The sequence below is a fragment of the Hipposideros armiger genome, unplaced genomic scaffold (genome assembly GCF_001890085.2).
Source record: "Hipposideros armiger isolate ML-2016 unplaced genomic scaffold, ASM189008v1 scaffold_93, whole genome shotgun sequence".
NCBI lineage: Eukaryota > Metazoa > Chordata > Mammalia > Chiroptera > Hipposideridae > Hipposideros > Hipposideros armiger.
Window position 1 is genome coordinate 515,524 of NW_017731443.1, and position 27,666 is coordinate 543,189.

Below are 27,666 nucleotides of genomic sequence, written 5' to 3' on the forward strand. Positions count from 1 at the left end.
AAGGTTTGTCAGCTTGCAGCCAGCTCTTTCCAACTGAAAATCATTTGTTCACTAGTCTGCATTGGGGGAAACGACGTTTAAACAGATACACACAATGGTTTCTCCACAGGCAGGCTTTGTTAATATTCCAAGGCAGATGTGCAGGGTGCAATAAGAGATAAGCAGATGGCTAGTGATTCCCCCCCAATCACAATGGCTTTGGTTGGCAAAGACATATCATAGGGTTCACTGTTTTGTCCTAAAAGAGCCATTTTCAAGGAGAATAGGGCTTGGGGGGAATCTCCACGAAGGCCGCTAGAACTATGAATTGTATGGCTTCAACTGCAACTGCAAGGAGAGGGAGAGAGTGGTAGATGGAAAGAAAGAAAGAAAAATTCCTCCTAGAAGCATTGAGAAAAGGATCCCTGGCTGGAATAAGCGGGTGTCTTGATAAGATATTAACAAATCACTGCCTTCTTGAGCAAAGCTAAGGCCCAACAAATGCTGAGTCAAAATCCAGATTTCTCACTTCTTTGGGGAGACTTCAATGGGTGAAAAGAGAACGCTATAGTCTGGTCAACTAAGTTAAAGTAGTTCCAATTTCTCTGCACTCCTTAAATGTTAAGGAGGAAGTAGGGCTGTCCCAAACGGTGCAGGTCTGAACCAAACACAATGGAGAAGTTGGTCTTGAAGACCTCCTGGGAGGCAGTATAGCCAGTAGTTAAAAGCTCTGGCTCTGTTGGCTACTAGCTAGTCAGTCCTGATGAACTGAAAGCCTCACTTGGGTTTTCATTTATAAAGTTGGGAAAATACCTAACTCTCAGGATGAAATGAATAATGTCTAAAGCTCAGTGTCTGGCACATAATAGCCACCGATTATGAGCGTTTAAACTGAACCGTAGTTTTAAGGAAAGTTTTGAGTAAAGATGCTGTAATAGTTAAGTCATGACTTATTCATAGCTTCTCCTCTTTTCCTTTTCCATAATAGTTCCTAGTCTCTCTTTCCTTCCCCACCAATGTGTCTCTGATCTCCATTTTTCTCTCTTCGCTCTGTTCTGTCTGTCTCTTTCATCCTCACCTACTCCAGCCGTCTCTTTCCATCCTCTCTGTCACTCTGCCAGTCCATCCCCACCTGCTGTGTTCATTCCTCTCTCCCAGCTGGCCCATTATCATCTATTCTGTCATCAGCAGAGTACACGCACGTTGCTTGCTCACTTCCCTTTACCCATCCGTTTGCTGCACTTAACATGTGCTCTCTAGTTTTGTTATTTGATCATTTCCTGAACATCTCCCTTCACCTCCCTCCACTAGATGACGATAAGCTTGTTGAAGTCAGGGGCCCGGCCACATTTGTATCCCTCAAAAGACCTTCCAAAACCAAAATCATGTACTCACTGTGTCAGCCCTAGGAGGGATAAAAACTAGATGTTGGTTGATGATAAGTTTTAAGGGATAGAAAGTTTTCTTTTGAGTCTGGAAGTAAAATCTGAGTTGCTCAGGAAAAAACAAAAAAAGGTGTTTTTTTTTTAATGACATCTCATGTCATTAAACATGGATGGCACATAAGATTCTCCTGAGTTTCATGGAACATGGTTGACCCTTTCCTTGGGACTATGGTATCCCTGGCTGCCATTTTTCCCAGGCATATGGCCTGCCTGTGTGCAGACCCACCTCTCCTGAGTCGTGGGGTTGACTTTGGCTGTTGGGGCAGCTGCAGCAGCATCTGGGATCCACCTGCTCTTTTAGAAGCCTCAGCTTCACTTTGGGGCCCTGGCCACCCTCACTTCCACTTCTAAAAGGGAGGGACTTCCTGCCCTTCCCGAGAATGGGGCCTCACTACACCTGTGCTCGGTAGGGGGAAGTTCCTGGCACCCTGGCGATTTGGGGTGTGTTTGCCACCTTGTGCTTGTTCTCTGCCTCAGCTGATGATAGTTGTACTCCAAAGGGCCAGTTGCCTAAACACATAGGCCTGTCCCTAGATCCTCCCAGCAGACTCACCTTTGCCCATCTTCTTCAAGGGCATTCACTGCCTTTTATCAGCTTTGACTAAGACTGGCGCCCTTTAGGCTGTTTTGTGAGGGGTCCTTGCCAGCTGTGTGTATTAGCCTAGTCCCTTCACCTATCAGGAACTCTGTTTTCTCTTTTAATGAAACAGAGATTATGACTCCTGCCATGTTTCCTCCCAGGGTTATTGTGGAGTCAAATGGACTAATGGATCCAAACTCCATATGGAAACTGAAAGGCCACATGTTTAGAAAGTATTTCTGGTTCTCCTATTTCTTTTTTTTCCTACACGAAGGATTTGTTTTTCTTACCAAGTACCTAAGTGGTTGGATGGAGAAAGCAGATTTGAAAAATTAGAAAGCTTAGCTTTTACCCTTGAAGACTTCACAGCATGGATGAGATATGAACATTATAAGATGTGCCATGCTTAGAGAACCGCCGTCATTACGGGGCGTCGCTGGAAGACAATGTAGACAATAAGAACTGGGTATAGAATTCCACCTGATGTAGGCCCCATGAGGCAGGAAGTTTTGTTCATTTGTTCATGTTCATTGCTGCATCCCCGGTGCCTAGAACAGTGCCAGGCATAAACATGTTCGTGTTTATTGAATCAACGAATACAGTAGTGAGTGATGCTTTTGAGGGACAGAAGAATGTAAAGGCTTGGGGCGCTTGAACCCTTGCAAAGAAGTTTGGTTTGATAAAGAGAGGCATATATGTTTTGGAGCAGAAGATGATATAATAGTAATTATTCCAGGTAAGCTGTTCCTGCAGCTGTCACTTCAGCTGAAATAGCGGTAATGGAAACTAAAGTCCCTACTACTGCAAACCAGCCAGGAGGTAAGTATGGGAATCTCAGGCCAACTTTTTTACTCTCTTTTCAATTCAGCCTCACTTGTGATCTAGTCTCTCTGCTCCACTTATCTCTGCTGTCTCCAATTTCTGGGTGTCGTCTTTAGAGTCCATATCGGAGCACAGCTTTTGATGTGATGTTATGAACTTAATATCTCTAGTCAATTTTTTCCCCACAATGCCTCTTTAATCATACAGTTCATTATATCTGAAGTGTGTAATTTTTAAATGACAATCTTTTTTTCCAAGATGCTTGCTAAATATTTTCCTTTCTGCCTAAATCTATTTTCACACCCTCTGGGGGACCACAAGAAAATATTGACTGTGAGATTTCCATGTTATATTTTTTGCAATTATACTTGATTTATCACAGCTTGGAGTTCACATTTTGATTTGGTCATAATTACTAGATCTGCTTCTACAGTTGATCTAATTATCTTTTTATTGGTGAGCTACATATCCTAGTTCACTTTCTATTCCTGTGTAATTGTATTGGTATAAGGAATGTGAGAAATACTATATCAGTACCTTAGTCTTCTATTGTTGAAACTGATTACAAGATTTACCCATCTATGTTTTTAATGCATATGTTTATATTGGTGAAAGCTTATGGTTTGCATAAATGTATTTTCTATAATATATTTAAGCATTTTCTATTTCATTTTAGTATTTAAGTACTCATTTACTATTTCCTATATTTTATACATTTTTTATAGTCAACAAATTTATAAAAGTGGGCAAATTGAATTCTCAGTTCCAGCTTGCTAGAAGATAAGTATAGAAACTGCAGTGACTTCCTTTTCCTGAATCCACATTATTTCTCTTGAAGGGACCATATTTCTTTCTATATACACGTAAGGTGCTTCTTTCATATACAGGCATGTAATTTGGATGCTGTTGATAGTAGAATAGTGCCCCTAATTTTCAGTGCTTTCTCTTCATTCTTTAATGTACTTCTGAATGAAACTACCTCCCACCGTCTCACATCTGATTGGATCACTTTACTATATGACCACTAGCATCACCCACAAAACACATGCCAATTTCTAACCACCTGCTGGGTCCTCAGGATTTAAAATATAAGACTTGGACCCTGGCCTCAAGAAGCTTACAGTTTAAAAAGAAAACAAAAATGACTGCTTTAAAAATGCCAACCTGCATAGACAAACAACAGCATGGCAGAGCTGGAGAAGGGAGAAATGAAAGCGGCTCCTGCACAGCTCCGGGAGCTGCAGCAACACCTCTGTCTACTCCAGGATTTCCTGGTGTGGTTACTTGGTGCTGCGCTCGCTTCTTCCCTGTGTCAGTTAGGTCTTCATCTGTTAAGGCGATATTAACACTGAATCACGGAATCTTAGAGCTGGTGTGGAGCTTGGAGATCATTTAATCCAACCCAATCATTTTAAAACCCGGCAGTCTGAGGCCCAAAGTTGTGAGGCAGCTTGGCCAAGGTCATGCAGCTAGTTTAGTAATGAAATTGGAACCATAAACCATGTCTTCTGATAGCTGCTTTCTCTGCTACTCCCCAAATTGATAGCATTTTTAACCATCCGATCTAATGTTTGTTCCTTTGTTCCTTCCCCAGAAAGAACCCCCACCCGTGCAGGGCCCTGTGCTTGGCACTGGGGTTGCAACATGAGTGTGCACAAGACCACGCTGCGGGGGCGAGGGGGTGTCAGGTGACCGTGTTAATTAGCCTCTAAACTGAGACCCTTTAAAACAGTGGATGGATCTAATAACTATATGCACGTCAGGTATAAACCAGGACGAGTGCCATGAGCAGGTCTATGCAGGGTATATACATGGTCTGTAGAGGATACTGTGAGAGCACAAAGGTGGGAGGGGCCAATTCTGCTGGGGGGGGGGCGGTTGTCCACTCCCAGAGGAAGCAATGCTTGAAAGTTCCTGGGGTTTCAAGAGTCACCAAGAAGACAGTGAAGGAAGGGTATTTCCCATCTCTGGTGTGCTCTGGATTCAGCAGGACAACCAACAAGACCTGAGCCTGCCGAGGGGGAAATCCTACCCTAGAGGGCCTCTCCCACCATATTCAGCAAGTGGACAGGGCTTCGTCCTTTGTAGAGGATGGGTAGTTGGTCATCGAGGCTACAACTATTGATTGTTTACTAGGTAACAGGTGCTGCTGTAGGCACCGGGAATACCACAGACATGACAGGTGGTGTGGTCCAGCGGGGACCCTGGAGATGCACTGTGTGTGTTCCCAGGCCAGCTGCACCACGCAATGACGTGTCACCTTGCTGAAGCCACACAGCTTTCAGGGTTTCAGTTTCCTCATTTGTAAAATGGGGATATAAGCCCCTCCTCATAGGTCGTTGTCACAGGATCTAAATGAGTTAGCGTTTACAGGACTAGAACACCACCTGGAACAAGAAAAGTGCTTAAAAACAAGTGTGTGCAATAAAACTGAGCTTACAGTTAGTTGGGAGAACCACAGCAAATTGTTATATAAATTCTATGAAGAAAATAGGAAGGCTTCTCTGAGGAGGTGACATTGGAGTTGAGATTCTATGACAAAAAGGACCATTCCGAGGAGGGGGAACAGCTTGGGCAAAGGCCCTCAGTGGGAAAGGGCACTGGTATACTTGAAAAGCAGCAGGCCAGGTGGCCACCATGGAGAGTGGTGTGAGATGAAGTCACAGAGTGGCTAGGCTGAGTCACGAAAAGCTTGCCGGGAGCTGAGAGTGAACACTCATGGTGGTCATGGCAACAGGGGAATGACAAGGTTAAATTCTTTTTCGGAAAGAACTCATACAAAAGCAGAATGCTGATGAGAAAATTAAGGTGTTCTGTTGATCCCCATGAGAGAAGGTGAGGACATATATAGCCTCAGGCAGTAATATGGGTATGGAGAGGAGAGATGAGAGATAAAGATGGTGTCACAGGGTCTGGTCACAGATGTGAGGAAAAGGGAGGGGTCATGGGTGACTGTTGCTTTTCTGCTTTGGCTGCATTTGCGGTGTCACCCTCTAAAGTGGGGAACCCAGGAGAAGCAGAGGGCAGGGCCAAGAGGATGGGGTTGCCTTGGCACTCACTGAGGCTGAGAGGCTCTGTAAGGGAAGAGCAGTCCGCCCCCAATTTGGAGATCGAAGAATCAACAGCATTACCTTCAGACCATGGGCGGAACAAGATGGCTCCTGGAAACTGAAGAAAGAGGCCAGACAGAGACAGGGCTGCAGCGAGGCGGGCTGTTCCCAGCCCATTGTAGGTGCTGAATTACTGCTTGAAGAATGAATGGATATAAGAAGTGTTCAGCAGAGGAAGAGGAGCCTGTGGAAACAGCTGAGAAGGAAAGACCAGAGAGCGAGGAAAGAATGAAACCAGCATGAAGGGTTGTGTCAAGCAGGAGGGAGGAGTCAAGGGGTCAGATGAAGCTGGACGACCACCTCTGGGTGGGGAACCATGAAGACGTCACTGGCAACCTTTGACAGCACTTACAGTGCAGTTGAGGGTGGGGAGTCGGAATGTACTGAGCCAAGAATGATTTGGAAGGAAGAAAAGATGGCGAGTGTACACTCTCCTTTGAAGGAAGCTGGCTGTGAAGACAAGAGCAGAGGGAAGACAGGAGTCGGGGGTTATAATTGGAAAGAAAGAAATTTGTGTGGCCTGCGAGAAAGTGTTAGTAGAGAAAGAGGGCTTGAAACCAGAACCTGCAAATAAGGGCTAGAACAGGAGGTTCAAGGTGTGGAACAGCCAGGGAGGCGGACTGGCTGGACCTGAGATTAGGTCCAGCTGAGAGAAGACACTTCTTCCTCGGAACCTGGAGAGAGGTTTGTGAGTGCTGTGCAAAGGGAGATCACTTGAGGGGGGGGCAGCCGGTTGAGGGAGATTACGCTTGAAAACCCCTTGAATAGTCACGGGGATGGAGAAGGCAGTGTAGTTGAAGCAGGCTTTGAGTTCAACCCCTTCCTGATAGAAGCCATGTCTTACTGCTCTTAGCTTCCTTGGAGGGAGAAGTGGGTGGATTTGGGAAGCAGTACAAGTAATGGCAGGAAGCCCACTTCCTGTGACACTAGTCATGCCAGAGGTCAATGAGGCCCTGGGCAGGTGCCCTACACAGGAAGGAGAGCTTAGAGTCCAAAGCAGGCTGCTATGGCCCCAGCTGGCAGATAAACAGGAGCTTCTGCCTCTCTCAGGCTCGGCCTTTGCCTGCCTCTCCCACCGTTGGCCTTGGGCTTTCTGCAAACCCTAGCCCTCAGCTCTCAGCTCTTCTCTCCCTGGAAGTCCTCATTGATTCTCCTAATTTCAAGTATCGCCTCTGTGGGAGTGACTCCCACGACTGCCGCGGCCCTGACCTTCCTGTACCACCTGGCCACAACTTCATCATTGGACTTTCCCCTGAACTCCCGTGCGGAACGAGGTCTCCTACACGATCCTCCCTGCCAAACAGACTCAGACTCTGCTCCCCGCTCTCCGGGCCACTTCTGCCCCTGTGAATTCCCACAGCACTGGAAACCACTCACCCCGCTGGGCGTTTACTGCATGTCCTCTCATGGAGGAAGCTCCCTGAAGACTGGGGCTTGCCGTGTGCTTGTTTTCTTCACTGTGTCTGGAATCAGGCCTGGAAAATAGCCATTTCCTCACTCACAAAATGCCTGTGAAGGTAACATGAGAGGAGGCCACCATGCAGTGGCTGAGGGCACAGGGACAGACTAGAGGGCTTGCCAGGAAAGAGGTGGAATTTGTGAAGTAACTGTTGCAGGGGGACACTGCAGGCACACACAGTATTTGCATCTAAGCAGAATCAAATGGGATGAAGTGATGGGAGGAAGGGGACATTGAGTCACTTTGCCAGAAAGGCCCAGCCAGTGGGTGGGTGGAAGAGGATAAAGCACCTGGATAAAGGACGTGGCGGCGAGTTTAGCCCAGGATGGGAATAGGTTGGCTGCTGACAGCCACAAGAGGCTCTAGACAGGGCAGTATCATGCTCCAGGCGAGAGATGGGAAAAGCAGCTTTGGTACCAGTGCTGGGCACCTGGCAGGCAGTTGCTGGAAGCCAGATGCCTGAGGGAGGAGGTAGTAATGGGCAGGGTTGATGGTCCGAGGCTAGACTGAGAGCGTGGGGACTGGGAAGAAGAGTTCAAATGGGGCAGAGAAAGACTGGGGTTTGGCAGAGGGCATGGAGTGAGGAGGGTGGCGGTAACTCGCGTAGTGTAAGCTTTGCCCTGTGAGTGGAAGAGAAGGAATAAAGATAGGCTGATGAACATCGTTTTTCTCAGTGGTCTCCATCCAACCCTATTTAAGAGGGTTGTTCCTTTAGGGACCCCAGTCTCTCTCTCAGCAAGGGTGTCTTCCCTCTGTGGAAGCCGAAGGGGCAAGCTAACTCCTCTTCTCACCTGGTTGAGGGCGGGGCTTGTGACTTAGGTTTGACCCATCAGAACCTCTCTTTCAGGATGCTGACTCCTGAGCAGATGACCTTAGGATGTATGGAAAAATGGAGATCATTCCTACCTGGCAGTTAGCCTGTTCCCACTAAGCTACTAATAGGGGGGGTCACAGAGCTCCCTGGCTTTCCACCAACCCTAACCTAGACCTCCAGCCCCCAGTCAATCCTGGAAGCCACCTCCACCACCACACGCACACATGTACACACACATGCGCGCACACATTTCCATTAAATTCCTCAGCTTTGGTTAGCTGGACTCAGTTTCCTTGAAAGAATTCCGAAGAACCTCACGTTTAGTCACGTCTTCCGTCTCCTTTGTGCCAGACGCTGCATGCTGGGTGCTGGGGACAGAAAGAAATATGACAGGCCCTGTCATCAGGTAAGCAAGCGAGTGTGTCTTAGTTTGAATTCACCCATTAGCAAACCTTGAGACAAGGATTCAAGTACAGATAGTTTATGTTAGAAGTGGTCTTTGGAAGCACCGGGTCAGGGAGCAGGGAAATGAGCGAGGGAAGAAGGCCAACAGAGGGCACATCATGAAGCAAGCTACCACAGTGGCCACTGGAGCCAGCCTGGCGGGGGCGTCTGGGAGACAGTGTCGAACAGGCCTCAAAGTTTCATTTCTCCACCAGCTGCCATCTCTGGAGGCTGTGGGCTCCCTGGTACTTTCACTGCCCTGCGTGTGTGCAGAGATGGCAACCTGAGCAGCCCTCGGGCAGAGGCACAGAATGGGGAATGCCAAAGGGTCATGAGTGGGCCACCATGTCCAGGGCTGAGGAGAGAGATTTCTTCGGGTTCCCTAAGAGAACTAGGATGGGTGGTGAGCACCAGAAGAGAGCATTTAGTTCCAGAGAGAGAATGTCAGACTTGAGTGACATCCTCCTTGAAGGCTTTCCAAGCGTGATGGGTTTTGAATTTGAGCTTGCAGATGTGGTAAAGGAAGGCCAGCTGGAAAGAAAACCAGCTGTGCTGGGGTCCCACCCCAGGAGTAGCCAGCCCAACTGGAGGCAGCCTGCTGGGCTCTAAGGGAGAGGCAGAGCAAGGAGGCTGGTGAGCAGCCTCTCACAGGCCTTCTGCTCCCATGGGCCCCTGAGCTGCCAGCTGAGTCTCTACCAGCTACCAGAAATGCCTTTTAAACTACTCGGTTTTATTGAGGGACCAACCCTACCCCAGCTCTTCACACTGATTCTTGACTCCTCGTGAAGAAGTGCAATGATGACCCACTTCAGGGGAAAGCACTGGGAGGTGAAGGGTCTTGCCCAAGGTCATGTGGCTTAAGCAAGGCCAGAGTAGAGCTTGAACTCAGGTAATGTGGTTCCCAGGTCTGTGCTCCCAGCATCCTCAGAAGGATTATTTAAAAATGCTCTGTTGGGCCGACCGAGTGGCTCAGTTGGTTACGAGTTGGCTTAAGAGTGCGAGCTCTGAGCAACAGCGCTGCTGGTTCAATTCCCCAATGGGCCAGTGACGCTGCGCCTGACCTGAGCTGCTGCTGAGCTGCCAACAGGTGGCAGGATGGCTCAGCTGGTGAGAGCACATGCTCCTAATAACAAGACTGCCTGTTCGATGGTGGACTACGCCTGCCCGCAACTGAGACTGAACTCAGCACCTTGAGCTGAGCTGCCGCCCGGATGGCCCAGTGGATAGAGCATGCGCTCTTAACAACAAGGCTGCTGGTTCAACTCCCGCGTGGGATGGTGGCTATGCCCACCCGCAACTAAGATTGAACTCAGCACCTTGAGCTTAGAGGCCATCAGCTGCCAAAGGGCAGCCAGATGGCAACTGGCGCCCCCCCACAACTAAGATTGAAGAACAACAACTTGGCTGTTCCCCTTCCCCAATTCCCCAACACTGTTCCCCTCCCCGAATTCCATAATTTAAAAAAAATGCTCTGTTAACCCATAAAAGGCTGTTTGTGTGTTAAATGACAAGTGACATAAAACAAAGTTCGTGGAGGGCTGCTGGCTGCTTGGATGTCTGCAGAGGGCCTCCCCCAGGAAAGTGAACTTGAAGGATGGCTAGGCATGGGTGGAGTGCAGGGACATGGTGAGGAAGAAGTTTCCCTGGGCAGCAGGCTGGGGCATGGCCAGATGGGAGGGGACAGGCACTGCTGTGGGCTGTGGGCTGCTGGCTGCGGGATGAGACATGTCCCGTACCTGAAATGGTGAAGAGCCCAAAGTGGGAGTCACCCTGTCAGGCACCAGTGAGCAAGAGGTTTGCAAAGGGTGAAGAAGACGCTGTCTTTTCTCTCAAACAGAACCACAGTCCAGTGGAGGAGATCTAGAAGGCTACAGCAAACGGTAGAGGGAGGTGACAGCTGCCCTGACAGGGTATGACAGGGGTTTGGGAGTGGAGGAGGACCCGGGAAGTGGGGAGGGCAATGTGGCCCAGATCCGTTTAAGGAACGGCTGGCCCTGCCTCCCACATCCTCACCACCCCCCATACTCCTCTGTCTGCAGGCTCCTGTCCAACCAGCACCCAGGCTAGAGGCCCCTGCCTTCTCCAGGACCCAGCAATCATGCCTGCCCACCCTTTATGCCTCGTCCTCTCTCCTTGCAAGGGTCAGCAGGTTGTATTGGTGCACGGTGTGCTACAGTTAGCGGGAAAATGCCCCATGCCCACCACCCAGACATCCACTGTCTTTTTAAAAAATTTTTTTTAATTGGCAACAGCGCGTTCTTCCAGGACCCATCAGTTCCAAGTCAAATAGTTGTCTTCAGTCTAGTTGTGAAGGGTGCATCTCCCTGACCTATGTGGGAATCTAACCGGCAACCTTGGCGCCATGAGTCTGCACTCCAACCACATGAGCTAAGCAGCCACCCCCTCTTCCCCACATCCACTGTCTTTGACTTAACGTTTGCATGAGGACATGGAGTTTCAGGTAGTGCCGGCAGTGATGTGTTCTCAGGGGCCCAGATGGGGTTTGGGTGCTCATAGTCTTGTGACAGATCTGAGGACAACGATCCCCTTGGACACAGCCTGAGGCTTTGCAGCTTAGCGGGGTCTGGGAAACATTGCAGCTCTTTGGGTACTGAGGTGACGCACCAGATAAAGAAAGCTGCCCCTCACAGGGTGCAGTTCTGGAGGTGCTTTGAACCCCACAACTCAAGCCTTGTTCCATCTATCTGGTCTTGGAGATACTCCAGAATGAGCATAAGGCAAGGTCGTTAAATTCAAGTTCTGGCTTCTGCTTCGGAGAGAGAGAGCTCTAGCCACAGGCTAAGGTGCCGTTTCTTTACCCCCCTCAGCGATCATTTGGGACAGCCCAGGGGTTTGCAGGGGCTGCAGCCAAGGACCAGGTGGCAGAGGGTCGTCCTGCTGCAGGAAGGCTGCTCCGTGCCCAAGGACGTGCTGACCCAGGCTCCTTTGGATTCCAGCAGCCTCCCCTGGCAGTTCAGGGATTGGGGCGGAAGCTGCTCTCCCCGGGGAGGAGAGGAGGGAGCTGGGGCAACCAGGGGAGGACAGGAGTTTGCTGGGGCAACCAGGGTGGGCTTGTCTGCAGGGCTTGGGACAGCGTGTGCAACTGGAGCAGAAGCCTCTTCCAAAGAGTGTACATACATGGCAGTGGGGGCAGGGTCCCTTCCAAAAGGCAGATTTGGTCTGGGTCTTGCCAACGGCTCTGAGTGACCATGATGTCCTGGGCATCAGGGGTGTTCTTGGCAGGAGCTGAGAGTTGGGGGACAAATTGGGCCTTTGCTCCTTAAGTGAAGGGTCTCAGTGCTGACCCTGACTAGTATTTCAACCTGAATGTGTGTTTGGGCACGGGTGTACAGGTCTGTCCAGTTCGTCCGGCCTGTGCCTCTCGCCCTGCCCGGCTCCACCCTCAGCCTGGCTGAAGAAATTCTCCAAGGTCTGCCCCTACACCCCCATCCCAGCCTAGCCGGCAAGTCTTCCCTCACCTTCACCATGACCCCCCCCCATTCCAGATGAGCACAGACCACTGCCCTGAGGCTGGACTGGACAAAACTTTAGTCAGATGCATAAGGAGGCCAGGCCAGGTGAGTGAAGGGAATCAGGGCTTCTTCTGGCCAGTGCCCTGATGCAGGCAGGCCATGCAGCCTTTGCCTGGCCCTAAAGGCTTTTAATACCTGTCGCAATCCCTTATGCTAATGAGGCCGGCGGGGTAGGTGGGGGTGGGGGTGAGGGAGGAGGGAGGAGGGGTCAGTGAGCTTGGAGAGGCCCTGGGAGCTGCTCTGCCTGAAGCCCAGAGACCTTGGGAGGGGTGGGCTCTTATCCTGGGCCCTTGGAAACTAGGGCCAGTTAGGAAGGCTGTCTACCCAGGAGCTGGGGCTCTGTGCTCTGGGGCTGAGAAGTGAGTTCACTGGGACAAAGAGCTTAGACCTGATTTGAAACTGTGTTTTGATAATTTGCTGCTATTAACTGGCTCCCCCGATTGCTGGACTAACTTGAGTTTGGGCGACTGGCACTGCCTGGGAGAGTGAAAATATGTGAACAAACCCACCAAAGGCTGTTTACATTTCTATTGTCATCTGTTTGTTTAAACTACAGGGGGTCTCCCCCGCCCACACACGTTCATTTGGGTCTCTGCTCCTGTTCAGAACTTGAATTTCACAGGTAGGTGTGAATTTCACCCATCTTATGTCTTGCCAGGAAGTGGGGCAGTTCAGGCCTCAGACAGCCCACATGTGTTTAATGAACATCATCTGTACTGAGGTTGGCCCAGATGGGCTGTCGCTGGGTCTCTGGGACCCATCCTTAGCCGGTTTGCCATCTTGGTATCATTCAGGTAGCCCCCTTGTGGTGCAGGGGTCTGAGGCCATGATAATTAAAGTCTTTAGAGGCTCTCAGCTGAAAGATTATGGGGCCCCACCCCAGCACAGATAATAGGAAGTCTAACCACCTCTGGAGATTTCTCCTGGCAACCACTTCGATTAATTTTTAAATAGCCTTTTTATTTTAGAACTTTTAGATTTACAGAAAAAGTGTGAAGATAGTACAGAGAGCTTCCATATATCCCTGCACCCAGTTTCCTCTAGTATTAGTATCTTATATTAGCTTGGTACATTTTTTACAAGTAATGAACCAGCAGCCTTGTTGTTAAGAGCGCACACTCTATCCACTGAGCCATCCGGGTGGCAGCTCAGCTCAAGGTGCCGAGTTCAGTCTTAGTTGCTGGCGGTCAGGCGGTTGTAGCCCACCATCGAACAGGCAGTCTTGTTGTTAGGAGCACGTGCTCTCACCAGCTGAGCCATCCTGCCATCCTGGCAGCTCAGTGGGGGGAGGGCGGGGGGGAGCGGACAGCGTGGTTCAGCGGTGAAGATCATGGACTTGCTGGGTTCAAATCCCGGGAAGTCTGGCACTGTCTGTGTCGCTGTTAAGAGCACCCACCTTGTTGGGGTTGTTGGGAGCGCTAAGTGAGCTGGTAGAGAAGAGCCTCATCAAAGGGGGTGCTTGAGGTGAGCCCTAAACAGCCCTGCAAAACAGGAGTTTCTTGAACTCTCTGCCCCTCAGTTTCCTCGTTTATAAAATGGGGCTGCTAATAACTACCTGCCTTGTAGGGTGGTTATGAGGATTGACTGAGTTACTATTAGAACTGTCTGGCGTATAGTAAGCTCTATATATTTACTAAAGAAAAAAAAAACAGCTGGTGTCACCAGAATGAATTTAAACGTCCCTCTTGTCTCTTGCCCCAGATTCAAAGTCCTAAGGAGGAAAGTGGGGGGAGCCGGAGGAGTGGATGTTGGTGATGTCCCACCTGCCAGGGTCAGGAGAGAGCAAGGGTCCAGTGGGTGGTCCTGCTTCCATAGGGGGAGGGCGCTGCCTCCCAGCAAGACTGACAGAGGCCCGAGAAATCCGGGAGGGTCCAGGTACAGGGCTGGGAGGCAGGGATTTTGTAGTAAGTGCTCAACAAAGAATTGTTGAAGGAATGAAAATTCATGAATGAATGAGCCAAATAGGAAGCCAAAATAAACACAACACCTACAACAAAGAGCAGAGCTCAGTTAGGGGGAGATCCCAGGAAGCAGGAGGAGGGAGTTGGGAAAAGGAGACAGGAACAAGGTCTTGATGTATCGCGGAGGTGGCAGCTAGGGTGATGTCTGCATTCACCTCTGCCCCTGCACCCTGTGGTCAGGTGGTCCCGGCCTGGGGGTGGGGGCAGAGGTGAATGGAAAGTTGCAGACATGGACCTAGGGCACATGACTGGTGACAATGGTAAAGATCTCTTTATCTGGCAAATTTTTTTTTTTTGGTTGAGGGGAGGAGTTGGGGTGGGAAAGTGAAAAGTGAAGAGCCCAGGGTGTCTAATGTGGCATTGTTGGGTTAGAGGGAAGCTCTGCAGGGTGTCACCTTTTGGCTACGTGACTTTGCTCTGTCACATGACTCAGCTCCTTCAGCTGGTAGGAGTACAGGGAGAAGAGAGTTGGAAACTCAGCTGACCTTTTCCAGAAGCTTTCCGCCCTGCCCCCATCACTGCGTCTGGGTCTCCATGTGGGCTAGTTATCTAGCAGGAAGGACCCCAGGGTCCTCCAGAAACTCCTCCTCCTGCCAGCCCTCCGAGATAGTTCTGGCCACACGGGCACGCCCCCAGGTGCTGGCTCACAGCACCTTACAACCTAGGAGCGCTCCCTTGGGGTTCCTTGACATTCTTTGAGAATTTTGATCATCTCCCCAAACTATGTTACAAATTCTGGGGTGGGCTCAAGGGGGAAGGAGGGCAGGGACTGAGGAAGATTCCCCAGGTGTGGCATAAAGGAAAAAGTGAGCCTGAGTTACGTGGCCCCACGTGGGAAGTACTTTGCTGGCAATGTCCCTTTAGATCTCACTCCAGCCCACGCACTTGACCATAATTTTGCCAGGTGGTAATTGCAGGGCTACGATTCAAACCCTAGATTCTGACCTAGGACCATAACAAACGGGACAGCATGCCCAGACTGACCGGAATGGTCAAGTCACTTAGCCACTCTGAGCTTATTGGGGTGGGCACCGCTCAGTGGGTGGCAGTTGGTGAGAGCTGAGAGCGGTGTGTCACCCCGAAAGGGCCCCAGGCAGGAGCCATGGGGCAGGTCTCCATGCCTGGCCTCCCTGCCAGCCACCCCCATGCTGGGGTGAGGCTCCTCTCCTTGGGCCCTGCTGCCCTCTGCTGGTCAAGGTCCAGGCGCCTGGCCAGTGCCCAGGGACGGTCAGGAGCAAGAGCTGGGAGTCCTGACACGTCCTGTGTTCCAGCACCCAGCTCTGGCTCTGCCACTCACTGCTTTTGGTCTCACTCTTTAGCTTTCTGAACCTGTTTCCTTGCCTGTAAAGCAGGGATTTGTGAGGACTGAATGAGGTAGGATGTGCAGAATGTCACCTACAGGGCATGGCCAGACAGAACTCTGTGATCCTCTTCTGGTGGGCAGACAGGAGCAGGGGTCCTAGAACAACCCTGTTTCAGATGCATGGGTGTGGTGGGTGAGCTCTGAGTCAGCTGTGTCTTTCAGTGGGCAGCACCTCCCCGGTCCTCCCATCCCCAGCTCCCCACCTGTTTAATGGCTGGAGCAGGCTGCCAAGTGAATACTGGACATTCCCCTCCCTAGTTGGTTGTGTTGACATTGGAGCTCCCACGGAGGATGGAGGATGGACGTTTGGAAGGCAAGGACTACATCCTGGTCACCCTCCACCCCCCTCGCCCCAGCCTTGCACTCAGCACTGGACCAGGTTTGATACTTCCACTGCACACGTAAGCCCTGGAGGAATCCTCCTGGCTCCCCTCACCGGGGCCAGCCAGCCTTACACAGAATCAGCTGCCTCCTACTCCATGTCCGCTCCCCTCTGAGGCTTCCCATCTTTGTCACCAGGAAGGTCTGTGCGCCCTCCCCCGTCCTCCCAGGGCATGGTGACTCAGATTGGGAAGAGAGAACCAGCATCGATCAAACATGTCCTTGCTTGCTCCTGCTTTGCAGATCCTGCAACAACCTTGCACGGTAAACACTGACCCTCATTTCATAGTAACTCTAGTTATTCATTGACTGAATAAGCACTAGTGGTATGAGTTCATTCAATCCTCCCAACACTCCAGGAGGTAGAGCCTACTCATACCCACATTTTCCAGTAAGCGCTAGGGACTCATCCAAAGTCACAGAGTTGGTAAATTGCAGAACCAGGATTGGAACCCAGGAAAATCCCCTACTTTCCACAATTCGACCTTAACCAGAAGCATTTAGCTTGGAGGTCAAGCCCTGGAACGTAGGGTGGGTGGTCAGCTAGTCCGTTTCAGATCTCTCTGCTCCTCAGCCTGGTCACAGGCTCTGTTAATTCTCTAGCCAGTGGCTTTGGGATGACTTCCTAAGGGCCATGAGTTCTCATCCTCCAAAGGAAGGGCCCCCAGGAGCTGAAGGAGGCCAGAGAGAGCAAAGAGGGAGATCTGAAGTGGGGTATCTGTCAGATGTGGGGCCCAGGGTGCTGTCCAGGCAGAGATGAGAGGAGTGCTTCATGACTCACAGAGTGCTCCCCACCCTGCCCCCTACAATGCCAGGGAGTGGCCTGTCCTGGAGGAAGTGACTTGGGGTCCCCACCTCCACCCCTTGCCTTCCCAGCAGACAACCCCGAGGCCCAGCAGAGGCGGTGCAGAGAAATGAAGACACTGTGGTTTGTGGCTGTCACCCCAGCTGGCCTCTGGCCTCTGGGCTGCATCCTCCCAGGCTCTAACTTGTCTGGCTGAGCCACCCTACCACACAGGGTTGTGAGGAATTGAAAGGGGGGGTTTGGTGGGTGAGGAGGAGGAGGAGAACCACCATCCACAATAACAACCCTCCCTGGCTGCTTGGTGGGCATCTCCAAGTGCTGCCACTCACGGTGCCTTCCTGTGAGACCTGGGATGGCTGCATGTGGCCGCTGGGAGGGACCGGGCCTAAGTTAAGTGGAAACGGACCACTTAACATTCCCTCCTATCCCAGTGCAGGTGTCTCAGTGTGTCAAAAGGGCTCACCTTCTCTGCCTTTCTCATGCAGGGGAGAGGCCAGCATTCTTCCCTCTCTGTGTCCCCACCCTTCCCACAGTACACCCTTGCTGTGTGGCATAGGCTACCCAGCCCAGAAGTCACATGACCTTGACTTGTGGTGGCTTGTTTCTTGTTTCTGGCCGTCTGCAGCTGCCCAACTGGTCTACGGCTCTCACCTCCACCCTCCCAGCCACCTGGTCCTGCCACCAGACCTGTCATCTTAAGGAGTCCAACCTGGCCTTTCCCACAGCATGGAAAGAAAGCCCAGCTCCTTGGCCTAGGGGCCCTGGCAGACACAATGGATGCTTTGGTGCGCATGCAGTGAGGTGGGAATGAGGAAGCCAGCAGATCCATAGGCTTCCTAGAAGTGTCTGAGCTGGGCCCTGAAGGATTTGGGGGTGCAGGGGATTTGGACAGGCAGTGACTGGGAAGAAGGGTGTGCTGAGATGGGGGAACAGCTTGAGAAAAGGCTTGGAGGCTGGTATGGGTCGTTAGTGCTCCTAGGGTATGGCTGGGGTGTCAGGTGTCCAGGCGGAGAGACTGGAGGCTGGGAGACTTTTGTGGCAATCTAGGCAGGCGCAGATGAGGGCCTGAAGTAGAGCATTGGTGCACAGCAGCCATCCATTTGTCACACCACAGTTCTTTAGTGCTTCCTGTATGCTAGGCACAGGGGATTCGGACTCACCCAGTCAGTGCTCTAGGGGAGCTGGCCATCCCACGGGGAGACAGCCAGGACCATGTCAAGTGGTGACCAGCTCTCAAAGAAAGTAAAGGGGAGCAGCTAAGGGTGAGTTAAGGGTGGTGTAGACTCCAGCGCCTACATGGGGTGGGCTCCTAACTACCATGGAACATGTGTGTAAAGGCATTTCAAAACGAGAGTGACACAATAACAGGCGATGTCGTTTTAGTTGTTACGGTTACCACTGGGAAGGGCAGGGGGAAGCAGGAAGGGGTGAGGTGTGAGTTCTGGTGGGGGATGGGGTCGTGGGGTGAGTTGGAGGGCGGGTTCCAAGGACCACCTGGTGCTGCCTGAAGGTGCAGCCCCAGGAATAGCCGCGAGGTGGCGCCAGGCCGCACGGCTGCTCCCGGATGTGCAGGTCCAGGGCTGGGAGCTGGGAGTGTTAGTGACTGTAGGGGACTCCAGGACTAGCCCTCCGCAGGGCTGGCGGGCCCGGGAACCCCCTTCCTCAGGCCTCAGAGGGGTTTCGCTTCGGCCCACGAATCCCCGCCCCGGGGTCAGGGGCCCGGCTTCGGTGGTGCCCATCTGTCTGAGGGTCAGTTCGGAGGTCACAGTCTGGGGACTGGGTCCAGCCCAGCCAACTAGGCAGAAGGCCAACGCCCAGCTCCTTCCGGTGCTGCTGGGGCTGTCGGGGCAGGGAAGGCCCCAAGCCTGTCAGGTCACCACGCAAAAGCTCCGAGTAATCCGCCGCCAGAAGTTGCGACTGCGGCTGCTGAGGGCCACCTCCGCAGCCTCCTGGAAGACGGCATGGACGTTTTCGTGGAGCAGAGCTGAGCACTCGAGGTAGGCCACGGCGCCCACGGACCTCGCCATCTCCTGGCCCTAACAGGGAGAGTGGATGAGGCAACCGTGAGGTGGGGGCTGCTGGGTGCCTCACGTCCAGCCCCCCCCCACAGCCCTCTTGACCATCCTAGGGCGTCTCTAGGGCAAAAGTGGAAGGTAAGTTTTTCTACGGTACCCACAGTCCCTCCCCTTAGCTTGACCAAGCACTCTCATGGCTTCATTGGGCTTCCTGCCTCGGTTCTGGGCTGGGTCGCTGCCTCTCAAAGTACCAACTAATTAAGTTCCCAGGAGTGTAGCAGAGAGCAGCCTGCAGATTGACGAGCTGAGGGTCCCCTCTCTACCTCAGGTTTCCCATCTGTGAAGTGGGTGGGTAGGACTATCTGATGTGCATACCACTTGCTCTCCCTTGTACAGGTGGAACCTTCCAGAGTATTCTAGGTACCACTTCCAAGCATCAGCCATTCCTGACCCCTGACTGCCTCCAAAATGACCCCTACCCTGCCCCACACCCTGAGTGTGCTGGACTCTTGGCGCTATTGAGAGGCTGGGTCGGGTCAGCATATGTTCCCTCTCCCAACACCCCTGCCTCTGGGCTGGGTCGCCTACCCTGTGGTAAGTCACGGGCTCCAACCTATTCTTCCGCAGCTTCTTCACCAGCGACCTGTCTTTGCGCAGGTCAGTCTTGCAGCCCACAACGATGATGGGCACCTCCTTGCAGAAGTGACTCACCTCTGGGTACCACTGCAGGGAGGAGGGCAGCGAGGGTGTGTGTGTTAGCCATCAGGAGTGCTGTCCCTCTGGGCAGATGGGAGAATGGGCTGCTCTCCTGCTCCCCACACAGCCCCCAATGCGAGCATCAGCACAGCCAGCGTTCAGGGAGACCTACTCTGTGCCAGGATCTAAGACTTTACACCTGTGAACTCATTAACCCCCAGGTGCCTATGAAGCAAGTTCTAGCATCAGTCCCATTGTACACATGTGGTAACTGAGGCTCAGAAAGAGTATATAACTTGGCCTTGGTCACACAACTGGAAGTGGCAGGATTTGAGTCTAGGACCCTGCTCCCACCCATCTCTAGAATCCTGCCTCTCTGTAAGGTAAGTGTTCCCATGACTGCCTCCCCTACTCGGTGAAATATATCAGCAAATAAGTGATCCTTTAAAAATAAAGCATCTCACAACACGGTTGCCGCAGCTGTTTGCCTCTTGGAGGGAGCACTGCCATTCTGGGTCAGCTGTTCTTTGGAATGTGAGGCTCCAGGCCTGGTTATTTCAGCCTGGGCTACAACCTGGGAGCCTGGAATCCAGAGACAGGGGCTTTATATGTCCAGGAGCAAATGCCTGCTCAGTTTGTCTGTTCAGAAAAAACTGGCATCAAACCAGCCAGCTCCTGGAGCCAGATGGGGCCCGTAGGGGGTCCTGGGCAGACCACCCACACCCCCAGCCGTCCACAGAACTGCCCTCGGAAAGGGTGTCCTCCATGACTCCACCTTGCTAAATCCAAAGTTAAGTCCTCAGCCCTTACTTTACCTGAGCCCTGACACTGGGTACTGCGTCCTCCTCCGAGACCCAGTCTGCACTTCACTTCAGGATACCTCTCTCTCGGTTCTTCTTGGATCTCACTACCCCCCCCCCCCCCCCAGCTCAAGCCGTGGGCGGGCCTCTCCTCTAGCTGCTCTTGCCCTCCAGGTGATCACCAGGTGACCACGCCCAGCCCATGGCTCTTCCCCACCAGCAGCTCCTAAATGTATCTACCCAGCCTGGCCTGGCCCAGCTGTCTCCAGGAAACTGCAGACTCAGACTTCTGCCTGCCTATCCATCACCTCCCTGGGATGTCCAGCAGGGCCCCCATCTCCCACCTCCTCACCCCCAGCTTGCTCCTTGGGAAATGGCCACCTTCCAGTTGCTCTGGTCAAAACGTCTCTCCCACCTGCATCCAAACTGTCTGCATATCCTGATGGCTCTGCCTTGCAGATTCAGTACCCGCCCACCTCTCACCACCCCGTCTAATAGCACTCCGGTCCCAGCCACCACCATCTCGCCTGGCCCCCAGTGCCTAGAACAGCGCCTGACACATAGATTTGTTCAATCAGCACTTCTGAATGGCTGCATGGAGCAGGCTGCCTGGGTTCAAATCCCTATGTTCCCACTTCATAGATGTGTATCGTGGGGCAAGTGATGCAATCTGGGGATAGTAATAGTATCTGCTCCCTAAGATTTGTAAGGGGGTTAATGAGTTAATATATGTAAGTGCCTGGAACAGTGCCTGGCACGTGGCAAGTTCTAATGAATGCTGCCATCATCACTGTGTTATTATTACTAATGCCATCTCTGGCTGTGCTCTGAAGAACCCTGGTGCAGTTTGGGTGGTAATGTGTCGTGGCCGGAGCAGAGAATTACTCAAGGGACCACATGCCTGACACCTGTGAGCAGTTTCTGGAACCCCTGACATAACTGGAAGGCTGCTGAGAGGCAGTGGTCACACAGATGGAGGTTGAGAGCTGCTGGAAGCTGATGGTTCATGTGACCTTGAGCAGGCCCAGGCTGGGGAAACTCAGGGGTCTCTGGGTCACCCAGCATTCTCAGGCAGGGTCACAGTAGAAAAAGCCACAGCATTCTGAGACTGCAGTAGAGGGCAGGCAAGGAGCACTGGACTGGGAGTCAGAAGCCAGACCCTGCCACCAAATCCCTGTGGGACCCCCAGCTAGTCGCTGACCCCCTCTGGGCCTCAGTTTCCCCATATATATGCCAGAGGCACTGGCCTTGATGTCATACAGGGCCTGCTGAGCTCTGACAGTCTGCTGGGTCCAGAGTGCGGGTGGAGCAGTGTGGCCTGGCTATGGGGGCTGTGCCTCCTGCCCGCTACTGCCTCCCCCAGTACCTACCCGGTTAAAGATGTTGTCAAAGCTGTTTGGGCTGGTGACGTCGAAGCAGAGGAGCAGGATGCTGGCGTCAGGGTAGAACAGGGGCCGCAGGCGGTCATAGTCAACTTGTCCTGGTAAGTGGGGGTGGTCACTCCTTCCGATCTCCTGCCCACTGTCAGTTCCTCCCGCAAATCAAGCAGGTATTCCCACCAGACCACACACGTGTGTGTGTGTGTGTGTGTGTGTGTGTGTGTGTGTGTGTTGGGGGGCAGGGGGCGCGGATCAGGGCCTAATCCTGTGCCTCAGGGTCTAAATTTCGCACTCAGGTGGCCATTCCTCATGAATGTTCCCCTCTGGACAGTGTTCCCTGCCTGCCCACGGGATATGCCAGCCCTGGCCTGGGTGAGGCCACTTGCTGGGAGAGCTCTGTTCTGGAAGGGGGAGCAAGGCAGAGGCCTAGCCTAAAGGGACTGAGCGCATCACTAGGAAGATTGCTTTGTCCTTGACTTGGGGAGTAAGGAGAAAGAGGCAGGCGGGACCCCAGCAAAAACATCTTTGCCCATCAAAGGTAAAGGGGCTACTGGGGCTGCCTGAGGTTAGCTTTAAGCTCTGGAATAAATTTGTCTCTGAAACCTCATGTGAGTAAGGTCAGAAGGCTGGAGGGCAGAGGTCAAAGTTGGCAGCTCTCACAGAAGCTAAAACCAGGTTGGAATGCTGAGGAGGCCAGGCTAGTCCGCTCCTTGAGAACAAAGAGCTCTGGACTCCCCGTGGGCAGCCCTGGGGTGGAGGAGGCAGCAGACACAGGTGCAGAAGAAAGGAGGGTTCAGGTTCCTGGCCCACACCTGTCTCTTGGAGATTGGCTGGCCTTCCCGATTCAGAAGGAAGGGAGTGGGGTTTGGCTTGGGGCATCTGGGGCCCCTCCTTCCATCCTGCCCCTCCCCCAGCCTTGCACACCCACCTGCTGTGTCCCAGATTTGGAGGTGCACTGGTTTGCCCTTTATTTGTAGATTAATGGTGAGCCGCTCAAACACTGTGGGGGTGTAGCTCTGAGGAAAAAGAGGCAAGGAGAGGCTGTGAGGACAACCAAAGGGGGCAGGCCCCAGTGCCCAGGCCAGAGCCCAGGAATGCCCGTGGTACCGCCCTCTGGGAGTCTGCAGAGTGCAGTAGTTTCTGGAAGTGGTCAGCTGGCGGGGTTGAGGCCTAGAGCCGCCACTTCCTAGCTGTGTGCCTGGCAAGGCACAGACCTCCCGGGCCTTCTTCTCTGCGGTTGTAAAGTACCCACCGCAGTGTGTTGCTGAGATGCCCCACACACAGACCTTACTTAGCACAGGGCCTGGCACAAAATAAATACTCCATACATGCCAGCCACTGTTATTTTTGTCTTTGTCCCCCTGGACGGAGGACCGTCCCATTTCTGAGCCTTCCTTCATGCTGTCCCCTCCTCCTGGAATGACACAAACCTACACTTGTTCGTTCATTCATTCATTATTCATTCATTCATCTGCACCTTCCCCAGGACCAGTTCTGGGCACTGGAAGCAAGTAATAAACAAGACTCAGCGCCTGCTCCAAGGAGCACGTTGCTTTTTGGGGTCCCTCCTTTGCTTCTCAAGCTCTCACAACCCAACCAAGACCCCTGCCCAGGGCCACCTCCCCCAGGATGCCTTTCTGGGTCCCCTCCCACAGCTCGCGCTCCATCTCTGCCTCTCTTACTTTCCCTGTCTGGACTCAGGAGGTCAACCGGGCCAGAGGCCCCCAGGCCTGCTCTGCTGGAGCTGGTTCCTCTCAACAAAGCCTGGGTAAATGGAAACAGGATGGCTTTTGTACACAAATGCCAAAATGCAGAGGGGAGCTTTTACAGGTGGGGTCTGAGCAACAGGTAAAGAGGTTTTCAAAACTCTGCAGCACATGCCCTCTGCCCCTAGGGGCACCTTGGACCCCTGCAGCTTGTGTCCCCAGGCCTCGCTCACCTGCTCCGGGCTGGTCTGTGGGGCCACAGCCCGGGAGACCCTGTCGTCCCCCCATTTCCCATGCCAGGTAGACCCCCCAGCAGCCAGTGACTGGCCCTGAGTCAGGCCCTGGCCGCTGGAGGCACAGCCCCAGGTGGTGGGTTGGTGCAGTTCTACTGGCACTTGGGAAGCTGCAGGGGGAGGGTGGGGACAAAGGGTCCCAGAGTGGGCAGCTGAGGCAGATGGAGACTTTGAGGATGGCCCTGAGGTAGGGGTTCAAGCTACCCTGGAATCTATCACCTGTCACCCCCTCTACTGATAGGAACAGAAGAGGCTCCACCCACCACCCCATGTCCCCCTGCCTGACCAGGGCCCCTCCCCTCAGGCCCATTGCCTGGCAGGGGACAGTGTGACATGGTGGCTAGGAGCGCTGCTTTGGTATCAGATGTGCCTGGCTTAGGACCAGCTCTGGCATTAACCATCTGTGTGACCTTGGGCCAGTCCCCTCACTGAAAGGAGAAGAGTGTCACCTCACAATGTGATAGGGAAGACTGGCTGGCAGGTGAGGTCAAGCATAAATGCCCAACCACTTAGAAAGCTGGTTGCCAGGGACAGTGTCCATGCCAGCCACTCCCATCCCTCCAGCTGGTGCCCCCTTCCTCAGCCACTCCCTAGTCTGTCACTGGAGGGCACTGATGCCTGCTGAGCTCTCAGCTTGGCCACCCACTCACCAGTAGCGGAGTCCTGCACAGAACTCCTGCTTTGAGGTGCAGAGCAGCCTGCCACCAACCTCTTGGGAGACACATGTCACTACTTTGCAAATACCTGTGGAGATGACACTGTCACCCATTTTCCTGGAGGACACTGAGGCCCAGAGAGGGGAAGTGACTTGTCCAAGGTAATACAATGGACAGCTGGCTAAAGATGGAGCCAGGTCTTTCTGGTTCCAGAGGCCAGGTTCTGTCCCCAGTCACCTGCCTCTCCTGAGGTCATCAACTCTAGCCACCAGTGGGAGTGAGCAGGAACGCCCCATTTCAGGGTGTGGGGTTGGGCTGCTCCTCTGGCTTGTAATTGTCACAACCCTTTCCCCTACTCTGGAATGTCATCCTGGAGACTCTGTCTACATCTTCTGTTGTGTTCTTTGAATCCCTAGGCAGGGTCACTCTCTGCCCATAGGGCCAATAAGCACTTAATCTTATCTGTTGAGCTGTCCTCAGCCAGAAAAACAGGGCCGGGCCTGGGCTAGGCCAGGGCAGAAATGACTCAGGCTTGGCTTTGCCCTCACGGCGCTCGCAGACAGTTGGGTCATTACAGGATGGGGGCTGTAGCTCAAGAGAGGCGAGTCGGGCTTCTCTGGGCAGCACACCCATGGGAGTCTGTGTGGACCAGGAAGACTCAGCTGGTTTTGGAAGGCAGGGCTGGTGCTCCCTGTCCCCTCCCCTCTTCCCTGCTGTGGGGCCCCCCCGAGGCTTTGGTCCTGTGAGAATGGTTGCTGCCCCAAATGCCAACCAGGAGCGCCCCTGCCTCAGGAGCTCGTTCTACTCTGCTCCCCCTGCCCTAAGCCTGAGGTTGGGCCCAAGCCAAAGGCTACTGAGGTCCCTCCAAATCCCAGCCTGTTCTCTGCTCTTTGCTGCAGTCAGAAGGCCTGGGAGATGGGGCCCCAAGTCTCCGAGCTCCTGGCTCCCTGGGCTTGGAGGGCTGCCAGAAGGGGATCCCAGGGACAGGAGCAGGAGAAGGCTGGGTCCAGCAGGCAGAGCACTGGGGGCTTTGGAGAGTGTCCTGGTCAGGGGTGGGGAGACCTGCGTTCTAGACCAGCACTGCCTCTGCTGGGCCCTGGGCCCTGGGCCCCAAGGCAGGACTCTGTCTCTCGCCTCAGTTATCCTATCTGTAAAATGAAAGCTTTTCCAGCTCCAGAACCTTGTATTTCTTTTAAATGAAGAGGCCTCTCTTGTGCCTGGACGCAGAGGGGTCCCTGGGAATTCAGGGTCCCCAAACAGGGAGGAGCCTAGACAAAGCTGGGTCCATCTTCTTGGTGACAAGCATGCCCTCCCTTCCCCTGGCCAGCTCCAGCGTGTCCTCCAACACCCACCTTTTGTCAACTGCGCGGCGATGCCCACTTCCACACTGTAACCTCTCTGAAACCAGGATGGGTCTCATTGTCAAGGACGTCTCAGAGCCCAGGACACTGGTGATGAGGCACCACCCCTCCCAGCCCCCCTGGTGGTCCCTACTAGCCTGGTCCCTCTGTGGCGTGCTTCCCACTGTGCCATAATTGTTGGGTTCCCATGGGCAGCATCTGGGGGCCTGGAAACACCCCCACACACACACACACCACAACTTAAAAAAAAATGTGACTGGCCAAAGGAGGTGACGTCAGCTCCATAAACCACAAAAGAGTCAGCTCAATGCTGCCACAGGGGAAGAAAAGTCCAACACTGTTATGGGGCTTGGCCTCTCCTGCCTCCCCAACCAGACTTCCTAGCGCCTGTACAACCTCAGAGGTTTGCAGGATGCTGGCATAGGCAGGAGGGAGAAGAGGTGCTGTAAGCAAACCTGTGGACTCCCAGGAGAGCTAGGCTGAGAGGTGGCATGGTGGGTGGGTCCAGCCCATCCTGGTGCCTGGTGAGTCCGCCTGGACCATCAGTGAACATGCTAGTGAAGGACCGACAGTCAACATGCCCTGAGCACCAAGGATGTGCCAGGTACCAAGCAGAGTCATCTCTCAGCCTGACTTTAATTCTCACCAGCACCCTGGCTCCCTCCACCCCATGAGGTTGTGGGAGGAAAAGGAGGCTCAGAGAGGCTAAGCAAGCTCCTGAAAGCCCCACAATTTGTTAGACAAGCACCAAGGGACCAACCAGCTGTCTGACTTGCGTCTGGTTCTCTTACGCTCCAAGGCAGAGCCCGTGGGATGTCCGCTTTAGGGGCAAATCTGGGGGAGAAGAAACGATGTTTCCCAAGTGAGTCCTTCCTGTTAAAGATTCCGAGCTGAGCACCTGACCTGTATTAACTCGCTCTTCACAGTGACACTGGGAAGTGGGCACCATCATTATTCCTATTGTGCAGTTAAGGACACGGGCACAGAGAGGGTAGGGGACTTGCTCAAGGGCACACAGCTGTAAGTGGCAAAGCCATGACTTGAACCCAGGCAGTCTCCAAAGTCGTTAGTCCCTCTTAGCCATGCTGTGCCACCAAGTACTCCCATAGGACCTGCCACTACCCAGGTTGCCAAAGCCAGTCCCAGTGCCACCTCTCCCAGGTAGGTGCCATCCTCCAAAATGATATCATTGAGGCCCTCACTCCTGATGGCTGAGGGAGAATTGCCTCTGACCCCACACTCTGCTAGGAGACGTCTCGGGAGGCCAGCGTGGGCACACATCTTGGGCAGCTCCCGCACAGACGGGGCACACCGGGCGCCGGTGCGTAACCGCGACCAGGCGGGGATGCGTGCACAGCAGTGTGCGCCCGTGCCTGGAGGGCTCTGGCACTCACCTCGGGGAAGGCCCCTTCGGCGAAGACCATCAGCAACGACGTCTTCCCGCAGCCGCCGTCGCCCACCAGGACCACCTTGACGGACCGCACGCCTGGCGGCGCCTCCTCACCCGCAGCTTGGGCCGCCTTCATCGCGGGGCCGGCCGAGGGGCCGAGCGCGCAGCGGCGTCCAGCCGGGATGCAGCGAAGGCCGGGTGCGGGGCAGGCCCGGCGGGGCAGGAATGTGGAAGGGGCGGGGCGGNACCGCCTAGTGACATCTTAGATGCTGTAATGCTGTGGCACAATGCACTATAATTGCCTACAATTTAAGTACAGTAACACTTTGTACAGTAGCCGAGGTATGCGGTAGGTTACACCATCTAGATTTGTGTAAGTGCACACTATGATGTTCGCACAATGACGGTATCTCCTAATGATGCATTTCTCGAACGTACCCCGCTATTAAGCGAGGCATGGCTATATTTAAAAGCGCTTTGGTTTAAATTGGAAAAGGAAAGGCTAGGCTTCTGCAAGATTCTATTCTCAGTCCTTTCACTCCCCACCCCACCCTCTACTCCCAAGCTTTATGGACTGCTGAAGGACTAAGTTGTTCTAGAAAGGTCTAGAAGCTCATACAAGCTATTACCTGAACCAAGGGACTGCTCATAGTTTTATTATTGTTGTTGCTAAG

At 53.2% G+C, this 27,666-nt stretch overlaps 1 protein-coding gene across 2 annotated transcripts; it reads right to left on the reverse strand.

Moving 5' to 3' along the window:
* Positions 1 to 18,058: 18,058 nt before the first annotated feature.
* On the reverse strand, positions 18,059 to 27,213 carry RHOD (ras homolog family member D). Of its 2 annotated transcripts, none has more exons than XM_019645137.1 (5): positions 26,997 to 27,213; positions 22,515 to 22,602; positions 21,578 to 21,687; positions 19,300 to 19,434; positions 18,059 to 18,732 (listed from the first exon to the last, which is right to left on the reverse strand). In XM_019645137.1, the coding sequence occupies exons 1-5, from the start codon at positions 27,126 to 27,128 to the stop codon at positions 18,565 to 18,567; spliced, it is 633 nt and encodes a 210-aa protein (XP_019500682.1). In that variant the 5' UTR covers positions 27,129 to 27,213; the 3' UTR covers positions 18,059 to 18,564. The 2 variants fall into 2 exon arrangements, with proteins under 2 accessions (XP_019500682.1, XP_019500683.1); XM_019645138.1 differs by lacking the exon at positions 26,997 to 27,213 and adding an exon at positions 22,873 to 23,234.
* Between the last annotated feature and the right edge of the window lie 453 nt (positions 27,214 to 27,666).

What these genes read in the sequence shown, in the direction of transcription:
- RHOD (XM_019645137.1), bottom strand. Translation starts at nt 27,128, where the DNA reads ATGAAGGCGGCCCAAGCTGCGGGTGAGGAGGCGCCGCCAGGCGTGCGG. An exon ending in CCGAAGGGGCCTTCCCCGAG is followed by an intron (nt 22,603 to 26,996) that starts GTGAGTGCCAGA and finishes CTTTTTCCTCAG; the next exon opens with AGCTACACCCCCACAGTGTT. An exon ending in TTGACAACATCTTTAACCGG is followed by an intron (nt 19,435 to 21,577) that starts GTAGGTACTGGG and finishes TCCTCCCTGCAG; the next exon opens with TGGTACCCAGAGGTGAGTCA.